Source organism: Juglans microcarpa x Juglans regia, chromosome 8D (genome assembly GCF_004785595.1).
Source record: "Juglans microcarpa x Juglans regia isolate MS1-56 chromosome 8D, Jm3101_v1.0, whole genome shotgun sequence".
Lineage (NCBI taxonomy): Eukaryota > Viridiplantae > Streptophyta > Magnoliopsida > Fagales > Juglandaceae > Juglans > Juglans microcarpa x Juglans regia.
In genome coordinates, this window is record NC_054608.1 from 7765278 (window position 1) to 7782820 (window position 17543).

The 17543-nt window shown below is 34.9% G+C and overlaps 1 protein-coding gene across 4 annotated transcripts; it reads right to left on the reverse strand.

Moving 5' to 3' along the window:
• Window positions 1–240: 240 nt before the first annotated feature.
• Window positions 241–14697, reverse strand: LOC121242847 (kinesin-like protein KIN-4A). 4 transcript variants are annotated; one of them, XM_041140831.1, is made up of 26 exons: window positions 14330–14697; window positions 12702–12848; window positions 11807–11956; window positions 10987–11240; window positions 10235–10422; window positions 10025–10149; window positions 8641–8677; window positions 7686–7777; window positions 7447–7557; window positions 7060–7173; window positions 6845–6938; window positions 6500–6615; window positions 5980–6078; window positions 5785–5898; window positions 5532–5648; window positions 5374–5454; window positions 4235–4306; window positions 3656–3749; window positions 3353–3384; window positions 3170–3267; window positions 2992–3090; window positions 2589–2810; window positions 2213–2375; window positions 1642–1812; window positions 1255–1560; window positions 241–815 (listed from the first exon to the last, which is right to left on the reverse strand). In XM_041140831.1, the coding sequence occupies exons 1-25, from the start codon at window positions 14450–14452 to the stop codon at window positions 1348–1350; spliced, it is 3126 nt and encodes a 1041-aa protein (XP_040996765.1). In that variant the 5' UTR covers window positions 14453–14697; the 3' UTR covers window positions 241–815; window positions 1255–1347. The 4 variants fall into 4 exon arrangements, with proteins under 4 accessions (XP_040996765.1, XP_040996768.1, XP_040996766.1 ...); XM_041140834.1 differs by having other exon boundaries at window positions 1642–1797; window positions 6500–6612; window positions 14330–14696; XM_041140832.1 differs by having other exon boundaries at window positions 6500–6612; window positions 14330–14696.
• Between the last annotated feature and the right edge of the window lie 2846 nt (window positions 14698–17543).

The following is a 17543-nucleotide window of genomic DNA, read 5'->3' on the forward strand; positions in this document are numbered from 1 at the left end:
GTTTGAATCCTCTTGACCATTAGGTGTAAACAATTTCTAGAAGTCATTGGATCGAAGGAACTTTTTCCTTGAATTATTTAAGATGCAATTGCGGAAAATTCTTTGTTAAGGATATGTGCACTCCAAGATTAGTCAGGACTTTGATCTCGGGCATTCGGTATGCAAAGCTGCAAATAAGCTTGGGTTTTGGCCGAATAAATAAATAAATTCAAAGACAAAAGGGCAAAAGAAACATGATAATTTCATCCAACTTCCAAGATATTTTTTTTCCCTTTGCTTTCAATATAGCTTATAGACAAAAGAACCGTAAAAATAGAGACTATTGAAGAATTTCTTTTGTTGTGATATGGCAGAAATTCTTCGGTGTTCAATTCTTTCCACAATATCCATATCGTGCTTACACACAGTAGAAAGTTAAGCACTACAACAAATTAGCCAGTCAAATTACAATTAAAATGAAAAAAAAAAAAGGAACAAAATGGAGAAAAAGACAACCCTTTATACACAATTATATGACTTGTCTAAAGAATTTCTTCCATCTAAGTATGATAATGGAGAGAAAATATACCAAAACATTGGTGACACCTTGAGCGAGAGATATCATTTCACCACTGCTTTCACCATATGCATTATCTCAGCTTTCAGTGTCATCTTTTGATTATCTTCGTATGATTGGCAGCATCAACACAGCTTTACAAGATGCTCCAAATGCAGCAACCACCGCAAAAGAATTCAAGATTACAAACTAACATCTTCAAAATCAACTCATCCATGACTGGTACGAGCAGACATCCTCCACAACCACTTACAGCACACTGCATACGTAGAGAATAGCAAGGTCAGCCTCAATCTTGATTATTTCGTTGTTTCAATCCTTTTTTTTTATTTTTATTTTTATTTTTATTTTTTTATATTTCAGAGAGGAACAAAAACATTGGTGACAGGCTGACCCTAGTTAACTAGGCAATCTACATAACATTCAACAAGCTGGTTGTTCAAGTACTTGACAGCCAAGAGTAGCTTTTACAGGAAATTTCCAGTAAGTGCGTGTTCTATAACATATATCCACATAATTGTTGGCTATTGGGTTTTTTCTTTTTTTTATCATTTTTTTGCAAGTGCTGTCCATTCATTCAAATCAAACCACCTCTTTTCCCACCATTCAAGGAAAAAAGAAAGATAAACAGAAAAGAGAATAGCTTAAATATTCAGTAATAAATATATCTCAATATGAGCTTTTCAGAGAAATATTACCTGCACTTATTTTTATTCTCTGCCAGTGGTATGTGTTGGGTCATAGTTATAGGTCAAAGATGAATATTGGCAACCGCTGGTGACCTCAGAGGACTACATCATATTTGGCAGAGCCTGTGGACGAGGCCTTGCCCTGATAATTGTTTCATCGCTGTGCCTTATCCATTCTGAAAGTCTCCATGGCTTCTGCCATTTCCATTTAAATTGTACGAGCCACTGGTGATGGCTTCTCTTCCACCTCCAGAGCTTCCCTGCCTGTCCCACAACTGCCAATTTTTTCATTGACAACTGCCCAATTGGTACCATCTGCATTAACAGCAATCCATCTTTCTTAGCCAAACAGAAAACCAGATGGCAATTATACAATTAAAGGACCAGAGCATTAACCTTTCTTGTAGGATCTATAAATGCTGCTGATTCTCTGACCGAGCCATTAGCAATGCCTGGTGTATATTTCAGCTGTTTTTGTGCTGGTACAGACATTGGAGACAAGGGACCACTCATGTCATCAGCAAAGTGTTTCAATGAATTCTGGGAGTTCACCTGTTCAAGGTCAGCCTGAAGAGTTTTAATAGAGACAATAATAATAATAATAAAAATAAAATAACACAGAGTCTTAAATCATTTTTTTCATAAGAAAAAGAATCTTAAATCATAGGCTAAGGAAACCATGACAAGACCAACAATAGTTTCTAAGACATGTAGAAAGAGCCCCAAATTCTATTTATGCTACAGATTATATAATATATTTTTAGTGAGTATATTTGCAACTCCAAAGGTTGCTTTAAAGTCACTTGATCAACCTCCTTCAAACATGCTTGACCAATTCATGAAGTTGTGTATGGGGATCAGCATCTAAACTCAATGTTATAGATATGGCAGTTATAATCAGCTCTATAAACTTGAATTATAAGCTAGTGCATGAAGGAATTTCAAACACAATAACAAGTAATCTCACTGTAGCAGATGAAGCCAGTGCTATTGCAACAGCTTGCTCTCTCAATTTTAGTTCCTTCTCAACTTCCTTTCTTCGTGCTTCGCTCTGCCGCAATATCCCTACTAGTTCTTTAAGTTGCTCTTTCATTTCCGTGGTTTCCATATCCTTCTCCCATAGTTGGCACCTGTAAGAAAACACGGGAACTTGAAATTTCGATCAAGGAAAGCAAATTACGCCTAACCCCCATTATTCAAAAGGAATTACCCATAGCTACTACATTCATTGTGAAATTAAAGTTATGTATATCAATGATAATTTATAGGATCAAACAAGCTGGCCAACATTACATCGGGTTAAAATTGAAGTTATTAGAAGGCTTCTAGGTCTGAGAAAGAACCTAGCATCCACAAGAGAATTGAACATATATTGAAGCAAATTCTTTGCATCTCCCATTGAGCGCAACTGGTTCCAACGTCCACGGTTAATGAAGGTACGCTCCCGCTCTTCTGCCTCTGAAAGTTGCGAGGCCATAGCTACAAGTGAATTGGAGGCAATACTCAGCATGCTCTCAAGGGAAGAGATTCTGGCCATTCTTGCATTTGGGGACATGGAGGATGCTCTGAACAAGAAAGGTAGAGCAGTAAAAGATGAGGGAGAGAGAGAGAGAGAGAGAGAGAGAGAGAGAGAGCTGAAGTGTTTTCTGTTCTACCTGCTTCATTGTATCATATATGTTAAATCCTATGGACTACAACAAAGAAAAGGTCAGAAGCAATTAATCTAAATTGTTGCTCAAAGGTTACCTAGAAAATCCATTCTTTCCTCTTGGAGGACTAAGGCCTTTGGAAGCGTAGTCATCCACTTGCTTCAGCATGGCCAACTCTTCTGCCAGTGCAGCTCTCCTGGAGATTGTAGCAAAACTGGTAAATATACTATCGCTACACATCAGTAATATTATTAACGAAAATATATTGAACATACACTTGACTTTGCTTCTCATATTCATTACGAACTTCCTGCACATTCACCATGACTTCTAGCTCATGATCAAGCCAACGTTGCAAAGCTTTCTCATTGCTCTAAAGATGCAACTTATGTCAGTATGGATTCAAATCATGAAATAGAATCAAACATATACCAAGAAGATGAAGCAAACATCATTACCTGCCCATTTGTCCCATTTCCATTGGTAATAACTGGAAGAAAACACACAATTAGAAACCTGGAGAGTTAAAAGGGAAGGACCCATCGTGTAACTGTCCCATGTATTTCTATGATGGATGAACCTGCTGTTCAAGACACTACTCTAACTACTGAATACACATGCTCTGATGAAGAGTAAAGTTGATATTTTAATATTTATTAGAGGAAGTTGACAAATTTATGTTTCATAGATGAGTTGCAGATAAGTAAAAACAAGGGGGTTCCATATTAACAAATAATTTTTCATCAATTAAGATGACAGACCTGAGCTGTCACGGGCAGAAGACTTTCGAGCTTCAAGTAATTCTTTTAGCCTCTTGGTGGCCACTGCAGCCTCTTCTGTCTTTCTTTGAAGAACCTGAATAAAAACACATACACAAAATAGAAACCCTTAGAAAGTAAAAGAAATTATTCCAATAAATAGAAGTAGTTTGCTTTGTCACATAAATGTATGCTACACCCATAAAAAATGCAAAACTTCTTCTGAGTTTTGTTTTCTACATTAAGTTTGAAACTCATCATTAGAAGCCTTAGGAATTCAGAAAGTAATTTCTGCTGTTCCTCATGTTTGGCGGCGATGGTCCTTGATTCATCTCTCCTACATCTAAAAAAAATTGACCCTGAAGAGATGAGGTAACATATCTAAAAACATCTCTTGTTTGATGGCATCATCTGAGGCTCATTCTCAATAAGAAAGCCCTTAATTCCAGACCATCAGTGAGTAATGGAACTGCTTGACATCCATAGAAACTCAATATATGGAAGTAGCATATCAAATATTAAATGGGAGTGTGTCAGAGAGACGTGTATAAGTAAATAAACAAGCAAGAAACAGAGAGATACCATTTTCTGGCGCTGGTTTAAAGCTTGAAGCTTATGCCGTTCATACTCATTTCTCCTCCCTTCCTTCCGTAGCTGATTTTGCAAACATATATAAGAACAAGGGTATACAACACAAATAACATTGTTAGTCGAATTAAGACATACATGTAATTAAAATCAGAAAGCATTCGTGATGGAAACCTGTACCCTATGTAGGAAACGTCATAAAGAAGTGGCATTATAGCAAAATTCACATAAGTTGCTATTCTGTCATACAGATTCCTTTTCATTGCTGTGCAACTCACATTCCATAGGACCTAAATCCATGACCTTGCCCAAAAATGCATTAATATGGGGGTGGAGGTGTATTTTCATTAGCACTTTTCACAAACAAGATAGATTAACCAAAAGTTCACACTTGAATCCTTAGTCTTATCGCAAGTGACCCTCATCTCACTTCAATTTAAAAGTTATTGTTCCTGTATACTTGGCTATGCCTATTATTATGAATAAAACTTCTCGACTGCCTATGAAAAAAAATTTATTGCTACCTCCTGAGTAGTCAAGGGTTCCTACAGTCATGTAACATGGAAAACATATCTAGTTTACATTAAAATCTATCACGTCATTACTGTCTTTATGAAATATCACCACCCACCAACTCCTACACGCACCACAGTCCCCCAGCAGGAGGCCTTTATTGCATGCTTCAAGTTTGATTTTGGCATCGTGCAAAATGTATATTAGAATATTTTTCACAATAGAAATAAAACTTTCCCCTGCAAAGGATGAGGTGTAGCTCTTATAACTTAATTTTGAAATTATTTAATTGAAGTCATCAACAACAAATTATCCTGAATGTAATTAATTTTAGGCTACTACAAGTATTCACAAGCAAGAGTTTTCTAATAATTAAACTTAGGTCAATAGTTTATGTCCATAAGCAGCTGGTAGCCTTTAGCAAATAAATTGCAACTACACCACAAGTTGAATTTCAATTAAAAGCAAAAGCCAATAGACATAGACGACACTTCTAGCTGAAAAAGAATTTGATAGTTGGGCTCATAAGGGATAAAGAGTTGGTGGACTAGCTCGTCTCTTTGATAATATAAAGAACTTATTTCTTATAAAAAAGGAAAGCTAGGGAGAATGTGGAGTACCTGCAGCAGCTCCTTCTCTCGAGAGGCCTTCCACTGCCGAAATTGTTCTGCCTCTTGTTTTATCCTTTGTTGCAATTGAACCTAGAGGCATTAAAGTAGCACATATAGTGAAAAATAGATAGGGAAAACAAAGACATATAAAGAACAATTAATACTACCTTTTGCGCCTTTATAGATTGAATTTCATCTTGCAATCGCTTTGCCGCTTCATCACTTTTTTGTTTTTGCTTTAAAAGTTGAACCTGGCTCTCCTGTTTCTTCTTAAGATCTGAAATCTGGTGTGTATGATTTTTACAAGATAGTCATAATTTCAGTTGAGAGGAGTACCTTATACAAGAAAAGTCTGAGAAAATTAGGAAGAAAAGAGAGAGAGAGAGAGAGAGAGAGAGAGAGAGAGAGAGGATTTTCCACCTGAGCCTCAAGTGCCTTCAGTTTCTGGGCATGGATATCTTGCAACCTCTGCTTTTGTCCATCAGAACCAGCAGCAAGGTTTTCAACTTCAGCCAACAAACGATCCCTCTCTTGCTGCACCAACAAAACAGGTGAACAAGTAAATATTTGTCTACTCTTTAAAATCATGCAACTTTAGAACAAGTGCAATTGAACCTGCACTGTTTTTTTCTCGTCCTCAAGTTCCATGATTTTCTTTCCAAAGTGCTGTTTTAGTGTTGCAGTGTCGAACTCTCCAAAAAGCTTCATCTCTGACTGCACCAATATACACCCCCGAGTGAGAAACAACAAATACATGTCATGTGAATTCTGTTCCGTGTTCATGTTTAAACTGAGCATTATGAACAGAGGTTCTTAAACAGATAATATTCATGTGTCTAAACATTATCTGCTCAAATAAAATAGAATGCAAGTAAATATGTAAAGGATAAATGCTCAACTGTACCACTAAAGAGTTCCACCAGATTCATACTTTTCCACTTCTATTCCATAATCAGGGAATGCAATTTTTCTTATTATATATAATTTCAGAATATTATTCAAATGAAAACTGATATATCATTTCTTCCTGGTTTTCACAGACATTAGTAAGGATGAATATATGTAGAATCAGATAGCAGTCAAATGCCATCCATATAACTATAACCACAAAATGCATTAAAAAAATAAACACTACCTCTTTCTCTTCTAAACGTTTATTTAATTCATTTAACTCTTTGTCCATAGTATTTTGCAGAAGTGTGTGCTCCCACTCCTTTGCTACTTCTTCGTCAATTTCCCTTGAATCACCTGCTAAAATGTGCAATTACAGCCTATATAAAATGGTTCCAACTGGCAAACTTATATTATGTAACAATAGAAAAAGGAGCGGAAGACTGATGATAAATAGGCAGTAAACCAATTACAATAAACCAGAGAAGAAGTTTAGGTTAATTTGAACAGACATAATTAATTGCCAAATGTGCGCGAGTGAGCGCACACACACATATTGAGCAAGTCCCAAACTAGAGATGACTCATACCTGTGATTGTTTCGCCCATTTGATAATCAGATGACTCCATGCTGTGCAAACCCCTTTTAAGCCCATCATTTTTTACAGGGCAGGTACTACCATCCTGGAAGACAGTTTCAGGTTCACATATGTATCCAGCTGATGTATTAACCCAGCCTTGTGGTAAATGATAATAGAGGACTAAAAATCACAAAAAAACATTGGTAGGATAATGAAGAACCTACTTGAACATCTGTTTCATATTGCTCAGCAACAGGGCATCTGCTGCGGTATTCATGAAGTTCCCGACAAAGATCCTCATTGGCAGCTTCAAGCCAAGCAATCCTTTCCTTAAGAACCTACACAATCAGCCCAGATAACTTATTTGACTAATAAAATACATATTATCTCCATCAAAAGATTGAAGAAAGAATAGTTAGGTTCATTCTAGCAATAATAAACAATGAGAGATATAACTTGAAATAAGCCCCCGTAACAAATTCTTAACAACCTGCATGATTATTTGTTTTTAATTTTTGCCTATGCCTCAAGTATTTTCAAGAAGATATTTGAAAATATGGTCGGTACCTTGAAGTAATCAATAACAAACAGAGCTATAAGTGGCCTAATACCTGTACTTCATCAGAAGAAGATCCTCCCATCCGGGCACAAAGCTCAGCTTGCAAATACTCTAGTTGTTGACGCATTTTTATCATCTCATTGGACATAGGATCTCTATTGACCTGTGCAATGATAAATTAAAGAGGCAATATTCAAGGCATATTTGCAATTGAAACAATCTTTATCTAGATTTCTCAAAGAGGAAAAGGAAATGGGAAGAAAGAAAGAAGAGTCTATCTGAAAGACTTACAACCGGCTTATTTTGGATGTTGCGAGCACGATTTGCATACTTCAAAGTGTTAAGAGTTTCTTCAGCATTGATATCAGCAGGACTAATGCAGGCTGGAAAAATGATGAGGCATAGGAAAACAAGATAAACTTTGAGCCACAGGTAAAGAGTAAACAATTCACAAAAAATTGTTGGGAAAGAAAGAGAATACTTCTGTAGGAGATACAGAAAGACCAGGAAACACAAAAATAGAACATAAGTTATTATTGTAGGATCTTATTGAAGTTGCAGAAAACCTTAAACCACTTTACATATGTAGAAAAAGCATGTTCTGGATCGAAAAAGAAAACAAGATGCCTGGATGAGCATTGTAGATTATTGAGCTTTAGCATTATTGACTGCAAGGCAAGGTCAATGCCAGAACATGTGAAGCGTATGACTTTATTCTACCTTCTATACAACATGGCATGTTTACGAGACTATGAAGGCCACACTCATGGGAACAAGATGAGCAAATTTGAAGTCATTTGACTAATTTTTTGTTGCACCAATATACAAAAAGGGCATGCTTGGTGAATTTTTTGAAGCTTTGTTTTGTATTGGTTTTAGTCAATGTGGGTGGGAATAATGAGAAGTTTTCCAGATAAATTTTTTTCGATGCATCTTGTATTGGGGTGTTGAAAGTGAGTAGAGAAATTTGAAAATCTGGTTAAATAAAATTCTTGTGAGGTGTTTTTTCGGGTCTTTGTGAAAGTTGTTTTGATTTTTGTATATTTGTTATGGAAACCTGGGCAAACATTTAGATGAAATGTTTTAAAATTGTCAGTGTTTAAAGATATTTGGATTGAAGTTTAAAACTTTTCTGAAAGATTTTGGAAACCAAAACATAGCCGAAGGTTTGGTCACCCCCGTTCCCAAAAGTAACCTAGGATGCCGCACATGAGCAAATCAAAATAATGGCATGTAAGTAACTTGCCTATCATAACAGTTCTGCTGTTGCCGCCTAGTGAATCCTGCCAAAACGCATTAGGTTTAATTTAATTACAAAATACTAAAAACTAACAAAGAGTATATGTCAGGTTTAAACATAAAATACAAAGCAATAGCAAAGAATATAAATAAACCTGAAACATAATCAAACAAGAAAAGGGAGCATCACGTTTGTAGAGCTCCTTCATAAATTTTAAAAGTAAAAGCAAAAGGTATACTAATAGTATTCAATTTGGTGGGATTCCTCCTAGCCATGTATATAATTCTAAGAGATTCCCTCACATTCTTTGTTATTATTGATCATGAATAATAACAATAGAAATGTCCAATCCTGCCAAGTAAGTAGTTCTGTAAGAATAGATACTGGACAAAAATTAGCCAGGACTTGTTCGATCGGTACTGTTTGGATATTGAGATGAGATTTCTCCATCTCATCTCAACACCAAACACCACTCAAACCCAAACACTTTTCAATTTCAAATCTTCAACTTTTTTATTTAATAATTTACCTAATCATTATAACTTTCCCAAACTTCCAAATAAAACAAAAAAAACAATTCAACTTTTTCAAATTCCAAAACCAAAATAATATTAAAAAATTATATTACAACAACTCAAACCATTTCACTACTATTTACAAACACAGATTGTTCATTTCATTTCATTTCATCTCAACATCCACACGGGGCTATTAGACTAACTTTAGCTTTGAGATAAAGGCAAACCTCAAAAGATCCAATAAGCTAAATACTCACATATATAATTAGTGCCTTTTCTCTAAACTATAATCTATAAAAAAATGCAATAAGTTAATGGGTCCACATTAATGCTAAGGGCATGTTTGGACGAACTCAAAATTTGCAAAATTCTCAAAACTTCTCATAATTTCATTCCCAAACATCACTCAAATACAAAACACTTTTCAATGTCAAAATTTCAACTTTTTCATCTAATCATTACTTAATTATTATTCAAACACAGAAATCAATACAATTTTTACAAACTTCAAAGCAAAAATAATATTAAAAAGTTATATCCAAACAATTTTTTAATTTTATAAATATTTTTATTCAACTATTTCTCTCTCCTTTCCCAAAACCCAATAAAACATCTTCACTCAAACTATTTCACTATTATTCACAAAATTCTGAGATACTCCAACTGTCCAAACATGCCCTAAATGGATCGTATTTCCACAATTATCATCAAAATTACTGACTTGAAAGGATAATAAGGAATTGCTATGAGAACTGTTCATGAACAAAACTTCCCATCAGAATCCAACTCTTCACATCCTTAACCTCCCTCATTATAATACTGGATAATTCGGCCTTTATAAATAGAGATTTACACATTCAAACATATCAAACCTGCAAAAGCCGAGTAAGTTTGCTGTCCCTGTAAGGAACGTGAACGCCTTCTTTGCGTTTTTTCTCGTCACCAAGTGCACTGATAACATTACCCAGTGCTAGAAGGCCCTTGTTAATGTGAACACCTGATTGAAAGATGAAAGTTTCCATGAATTTTCTATGACCAGAAAGCTCATCTAGATGCCACAGTTCATGTAAATTGCCACCTACCTTCCTTAAAACGCAGACCATCGGAACCTGTTCTTTTAGCTCGCTCTGATCCAGCAAGATCTACCAAATGCAACTTGGCACATAGATATTCTTCATTCATAGTCTCATTAAGACTGCTATCACTACAAATAGCTGGATTGAACTTGCGCATTTGCTCTAATGTTATGGTGAAGATGGCATGAGAACGACTATAAAGACAAGCAAAAAATGATAAATGTCACTGAAGTCAACAGTTTAGACTGCAGAGTGAACAATAAGAACTTATTTAAATACAATGTTTGTAAAAGCCAGGCTCGTAGACAGAATTAAAATATTGGATAATTGGTCAGAAAGGTTAATATAAGAAAAAAAGATCTAGATTTGTTTCTCAAACTGTATTTTGCAGTGTGATTGAAATTCTAGTACATAAACATGTCCCAAAAAATTTCCATTCAAGAGGTTCTATGGATGAAAATGCAAGAACAGCCCTTTTTTTTAACACCGCTAAACCCATGCAATAAGTCTCGCCAAACATTTACCTCCCTGTTTGTAAATCTATACTTACTTTTCTCTACCTATGGCACCAATCATAAGCTCACAATATTCATAATCCAATCTCCTTTGTATAAATAAAAGATGAAAAGAAATCGTCTGTTCTCTATATGTCAGGAATATATAACCAGATAGCATAGATTCTTCACTAAAGAAAAACTAAAACACATAAAAATTTGAACATGGTATAATTTAGAAAAAAAAGGTAATGCTCAACTAACCTTGACTGGTTGTTCATGTTTGTACTCCCAGTTGCCCGGCTTAATGATCCTTGTTCCAGGCACGCGGCCATTTCCTTTAGTGTACTCACACTGAATTCAGTGGAACCTGCCAGTGTAATCACACCATTTGATGTTTCACGGATTTGAATAGGAGGTTTCCCAGTAACAGGAACTTTCCCTGAATGGCCATTTGCAGTCTCTGATTTGCTCAAAGAAGTGGGATCCAGCAGGTCTCGTACTTCTTCTTTTAGAATCTGTTCATATCGAAATCTTTCGGTCAGATACTTGCATTAGGTAGAATAGCTTCAGATGCATAGCATTGACACTAGCTAGTATGAAGAAACTACACAAACAGGACTGTGGTATTGTCATCCACAGCCAAGTCCAAATCATCAAGTTTAGAAGGCACATTCGGAAATAGGATAGGCCAGCCATTTCATAGAAATTAGTTAAACAAATATGCTGATCTAGCAACTTTTTTTTTTGGGATAAGTTATGTTGATGTAGCAACTTGGTACAAGTATGCTGCACGACATAATTTAAGCGAATACAAAACCATAGAAGAAACCTCGAAGTGTAACTAATTACATTCTAAATCTCATATTAAATAGTTTACTGCAGATACACAAATAGTTGACAAATACATATGTAGCCAACATGAAGAGTCATCTAATAATTTGGCGATGCATAAACCCTTCATGAGAGAGTTTTCTCCCCTAAAATCCATAAATATACTGCATGACTAATACTTCTATGGAACATGACTTTCAATATTAAACATACAAGAAGAAAATACAGGGAAACAAGTACTTCGACGGACCTCAATAAAGGAAACATGCAATTGGAATTCAGTTTGATGTTTTAGAGTTTCAATCTTGCTGAACAGAACATTCATAACTTGAGGGATTATTCCTGTTTGGAAACCATCTCTGAAGCCAGTTCCCATGGTGTATGTCTTACCAGAACCCGTCTGCAACAAATTGAAAATGTCAACCACAAGGAAGAGGAAATGAAAAAGAATGTGAGCATTGCTTGACTCCCAATAGATTAGGGCATGTTTGGGTAATACCAAACATTCCCAAAATTCTCAAAATTTTTCACAGCTTCATTCCCATACATCACTCAAACACAAAATACTTCTCTATTTCAAATTTTAAACTTTTCATCTAATCATTACTCAAACACAAAAAATAATACAACTTTTACAAACTTCAATAAAACTTTTAGAAACTTCAAAACAAAAATAATATTAAAAAATTATATTCAAACAACTTTTTAACTTTGTATATTCACTTGCACAATCTCCAATACAACACTTACTTTAAAAAATATTTTTATTCAAATTTTTTTCTCTTTTTCCAAAACCCAATAAAACATCGTTACTCAAACCATTTCACTACTATTTACAAAATTTTGAGATACTCCAAGCATTCAAACATGCCCTAAAATTAAGAGTAACGCTGGTCATTGTCCTAGATGTTGTCATCCTTGATCACACTTGCTACGTAACACATTTTAAGTGGCTCCATTTAAATGGTTGATAGAAAAAGCCACTTGAATTGTGGCACATCAGCAAGTGTGATTAGGGATGACAAGCTTTAGGATGAAAAATAGTATTGCTCTAAAATTAAAACAAGTAGGGGGTCAAGAAGTAAAGCTTTCTTGTTTTTGTTTTTGTTTTTTTTCCTTTGAAGTATTGAGTAATAAAGCTTTACCTGACCATAAGCGAGAACTGTAGCATTGTATCCTTGGAACAAACCATCAACAAGTGAAGCAACACAATCTTCAAACATGTCAGATGAGGGCGAACCTGTGCTCCCATAGACATGATCGAAGGTAAAGGAATGTGTACCAATCTGTACCTGCACGACAGTCAGAACAATCGTGTATAATTTCTTGAGATTAAACTCAGGACAATACATGGAGTTGTGCATAGAAACTTAAAACCCCAATGTTACATGTGTGCCGAAGCATGCTCAAGAAACAGAATGTGTTGACATGGAGGAAATGAAATTCTAAATTAGCTATGTATTTCTGAGATAGTCATGCATAGGTTAGGACAGCACAAATACAAGTCATAGAAATTTAGAAATTATCGTGTCTTTCCTATAGAAACAATTTAATTCTTATCTAGGACAACAGGAAACTTTAATGAAATTACTATTAACAACTACTAAATAGAATCGACTGAGCAAGTACATAAAACATATTTATCAAACAAAACAATGCATGTCAACTTGAACTAGCAAATTCAGTGAGGTTTGGATAGTGAGTTGAGATGAGAGTTAAAAGTTGAATAAAATATTGTTAGAATATTATTTTTTTAATATTATTATTTTTTTGAAATTTGAAAAAGTTGAATTGTTTATTGTATTTTGTTTGAGAATTTGGAAAAGTTGTAATAATTAGATGAGATGAGTTAAGATGAGTTGAAACTATCTTTGTATCCAAACATCTCAAAGTGCAACAAGGAACATCAAAATAAGGCCTGATATAGTAGGTTTTGGCTTATTAAAATCAAAATTAAGAGAGAGAAAATGGGTGGATATATTTATGGTACATGCAAGCTAACTGCAAAGATTGTGGTTTGATAAGCGGATAATTCCTAATGTAGCAGAAACTTTGGCCTGGTCTTACGCTAGAAATAAGCAGAATAATATAGCACTTCAAAGTCTAACCCATGCTAGGAACTTATAAGTTGGAAAACATGAACGACACAACTGTCATAGTAAGTGGCAGAATCTAGATAGTCCCATGTGAAAAAAACAAAATCCTGCGTTGGCACTTTTCTGAACAGAATCGATTGCCACCTGAACCCAAATAACCGATAAACTCCGAGCCAAAGACAGCAAAATGTAAAAGGGTGCCCCATTAGCCTATCTTGCTTTCCCAAATTGTCACTACAACATGACAACTGCTTAAAGCTTTCAGAAAATTTAACCGAATTGCAAGGAATTCTATGTAGTCCATTGTTCTAATAAGGAGACAATCCATTTCCATAACTGACATCTCCATTGCAACTATTTCAGCCAGTAATTGAACTCCGATCCAAAACCATATCATCAAGCATAACCCTTTGGTCAATGGGATGCAAAAGACTCCACTTTTCTCCGTCAAAGAAAGACAACGAGTAAGCCATCAATGACCGATAACCAACCACATATCGATCCAGATCTCCCAAGATATACAATTCCAGAATTCTCAGCTAACAAAGCAGGAGAAAAAAAAGAATACATACTGTGCTGACCGAATTCATGGACAAGCACTCGAGCTAGAATTGGTATAGCTTTCCACTTTAAATCGTTAACAGTAGCTTGTCGAGATGTATAGGCTGTGTACGTACCTGTGGCTTCCCGGGGACGACAGTGACACAGTCTTTACACCCTTGAAGTCGTTCATCGCCGATGAGCGGTCGGATGTGAACCGCTACTTTCACACAACAATCTTTATCTTCCCCGGCTTCCATTAGGAAGCAGCCAGCCAGCCAGCTAGCTCTCTAGAGAGAGAGAAGAGAATGAGAAAAAGGAACAAAAATTCACAGAAAGCTTCTTCAATCCCAAAGGAAAACCGTTCTCATTGTCTGATAATTCCAATACCAGAAAGCGATAGAGCAGCAGCTAGCCAACAACGGAGGAAAGGAAGAAGCTGAGAGAGTTCTTTCACAGACAAATGCTAGAGAGAGAAATTAGTAGAAATAGTTAAAACACTCTGTGAGAGAGAGAGAGAGAGAGAGGAAAGGGAGTGAGGGGTAGTTGGGGAAATATATAAAAAACAAAGTAGGAGGGTAACCGCAACGACAACAACCACTATCATTTTGCCTTAAGCTTCACTACACCACCAGCTTCGACGGTTTGCGTTTGGCGAAACTTTTATGGCACTCTTTCCCAAATTGCCCCCCCTTCCCTCTTCTCTCTTCCTTTCACAACGGCTCCTCCGAGTCCTCCTTCCCCTACTCCGTTACCTCTTTGTTTTACCATTTCACCCCTCGTCTACTATTCTTCTTTCATTTAATTCCCTTTCCATGTTGATATTGTTTTCTTTAAATAATCTTAAACCCTATTTTTTTAATAACTCATTAGTTGTATATACTAAGTAGTATTATCTAATCTATAGTATTGATTATTATATATCAGTTTGTGTCACAACCCACGTGACAAGGAATCATCTAATATGCATCAAAAAAATAAAGCAGGATTTTTCTACCTGCGCATGATCATAATCACATTTTTCGAGAATATTAAGATTCACATAATTTGAAACGATACTATTCAACAATATTTTGAAAAACAAATTTTATATACGAAAAATTCTATATATCAGTCATTATTTATTTTTATTTTTTATTTTTATAATTTTTTTATAAGGTATGTAAATATTTTTTATAAAATGTGTAATGTGAGATAGTAAGGCTTCGTTTGGTTACCAAACTCACCTCAACTCATCTCAACTCATCATTACAACTTTTTCAAATCCCAATATAAAATATAATAAACAATTCAACTTTTTCAAATTTCAAAATAATAATATTATTAAAAAATAATATTCTAATAATATTTTATCATCACAACTCAACTCAACTCAACTCACTTCAACATCCACACACACCCTAAATAATGGTTGATAAAAATAATTTTTTTTTTTATCTATTAATGAATTATTTGAGTATATATATATTTTGAGAAATTATTCTCTGATTTTTGTATTTAATAGATTAAAGATGTAATAAATAGGATTGAGAGAATTTTGGGATAGGGCGTAATTTGTGGATGAAAAAAAATATAGAAAAATGGAAGGAGAGAAGGGAAGGAATGGGAAGAGAGAGAGAGAGACCCACACAGTGGACATAGCCAGCTGGTGGTCTCCTCTGAGCACATGGGCCTTTAGTGGCTATAACCCCGTGGACCCTACAATCACTCGGTCAGAACTTGGATGGTCCCACCTTTTACAGATTTTCTGGCTGTTTTAATACATACAACTCCTTGTACTTTGCTCCTTTTTTTATCCACCAGAGATGTGGTCACAATTTATCTTTTTAATTCGTACGGGTGTTGGGACAAAAATTTTATAAACCTCCAGTAATTTGAAGAGAAAATATTTTAATTCGATAGTTTCAAAATACGTAAATGAATAATATTAGATACAGTCTTAAAGTGGGTAAGTCTAACGTAATTTATTGAAAAAAAGTAAAGTTTATTATTAAAAAATAATTTTTTTTTCACGTAGATTCTAGATTTACCCACGTTTTTTAAAGTGAGTACAGAGAATTTACACATCCTAAAATTGTAAATATAATTTCTCTAATCCCAAAACACATGTTTTAAATGATTGATACATGCATGATATAAATGGTAAAATAACAACACACTTGTCTCGTTAGTTTTTGTACCTTTTTAATACATGCATGATATAAATGGTAAGAGAACTGCAACAGACACAAAGAGATTATATAAAAGTAAATTTACAAATTGACATGGCTTCATGTGATCCGTTAAATCTATTTTATATTAAAAGTAACTTTACAATCTCACGCATTGCATTAAGCTATGTCGGTTTATAGATTTACTTTTATGTAATATTTATGTGGCTAAAATATTTCTCGAATGGTAAAATCAAGAGTTTTTTTGTTAAGGACCAAAATAAGAGGCTGGAGAGGGAATCCAACAGTAGTACTGATCTGAACTTAATGCATCTTTTTCCACAACCATTAGAGATGAGGCACGATCAGATCGACTTTAAGCAGCTGCTGATCAGTGAAGATTGGTAGATAGGACGCCATTGGATCAGTAGCCCCCGCCAAGTACTTAAAACTATTATTATTGTTATTATGTTGCTAGTTGAAGAGTTGTTGGATCATTAAGAGGATTAAAACAAGCGATTCAAGTAGTTAAGGAAGCACTATCACTCACTTTTTTTGGGGGTTTTTGTTAAGTGAGAACGTCTATCAATGACACTTTTAAGTAAGACTATAGTTGAAAGTTGAATGATCTCCATTTGTTTTTAGCCTAATCGGTAACTAGTTTGTGTCATTTGGAGGCATCTTGCATTTCAAGCCTGCTGGGTTCCATGCATATTATATGCATGCTAGCTGCATCTCCACATCTCAAATCATAGCTAGTATAATGGTACAGTAACAGATTAATTTAATCATGTCGATTCGTACTCGGGATCGATCGATCATGATTGAGATACGTATGATGTAGAGAAATGACATTTTTCATCTTGTTTACCATCTCAATCATATGATCAGTTGATGATGTGTTAAATTTTAAGTGGCTTCTCATCGAGAGAAGTGCTTTAATCACAAAAGAATTTTACAAAAGTAAACTTTCAAATAGACATGATTTTATATGGTTCATCAAATTGCAAAACTCATTTTATTGTAAAGTAAATCTAACTCGGGATCGATCATGATTGAGATTCATATGATTTACAGAATGACGTTCTTCATCTTGGATTTTATCATTCCAATCATATTAGTTGATTATGTATTACATTTCAAGGGCTTCTCATCGAAAGAAGTGCTTTAGCCACAAAAAATCTTATAAAAACAAATTTAT

Coding starts and splice junctions, on each gene's coding strand:
- LOC121242847 (XM_041140831.1), bottom strand. CDS start 14,452: ATGGAAGCCGGGGAAGATAAAGATTGTTGTGTGAAAGTAGCGGTTCAC. Junction 5,455..5,531: donor AATCTATAAAGGCGCAAAAG/GTAGTATTAATT, acceptor TAATGCCTCTAG/GTTCAATTGCAACAAAGGAT. Junction 2,811..2,991: donor GGAAAGAATGGATTTTCTAG/GTAACCTTTGAG, acceptor TTTCTTGTTCAG/AGCATCCTCCATGTCCCCAA.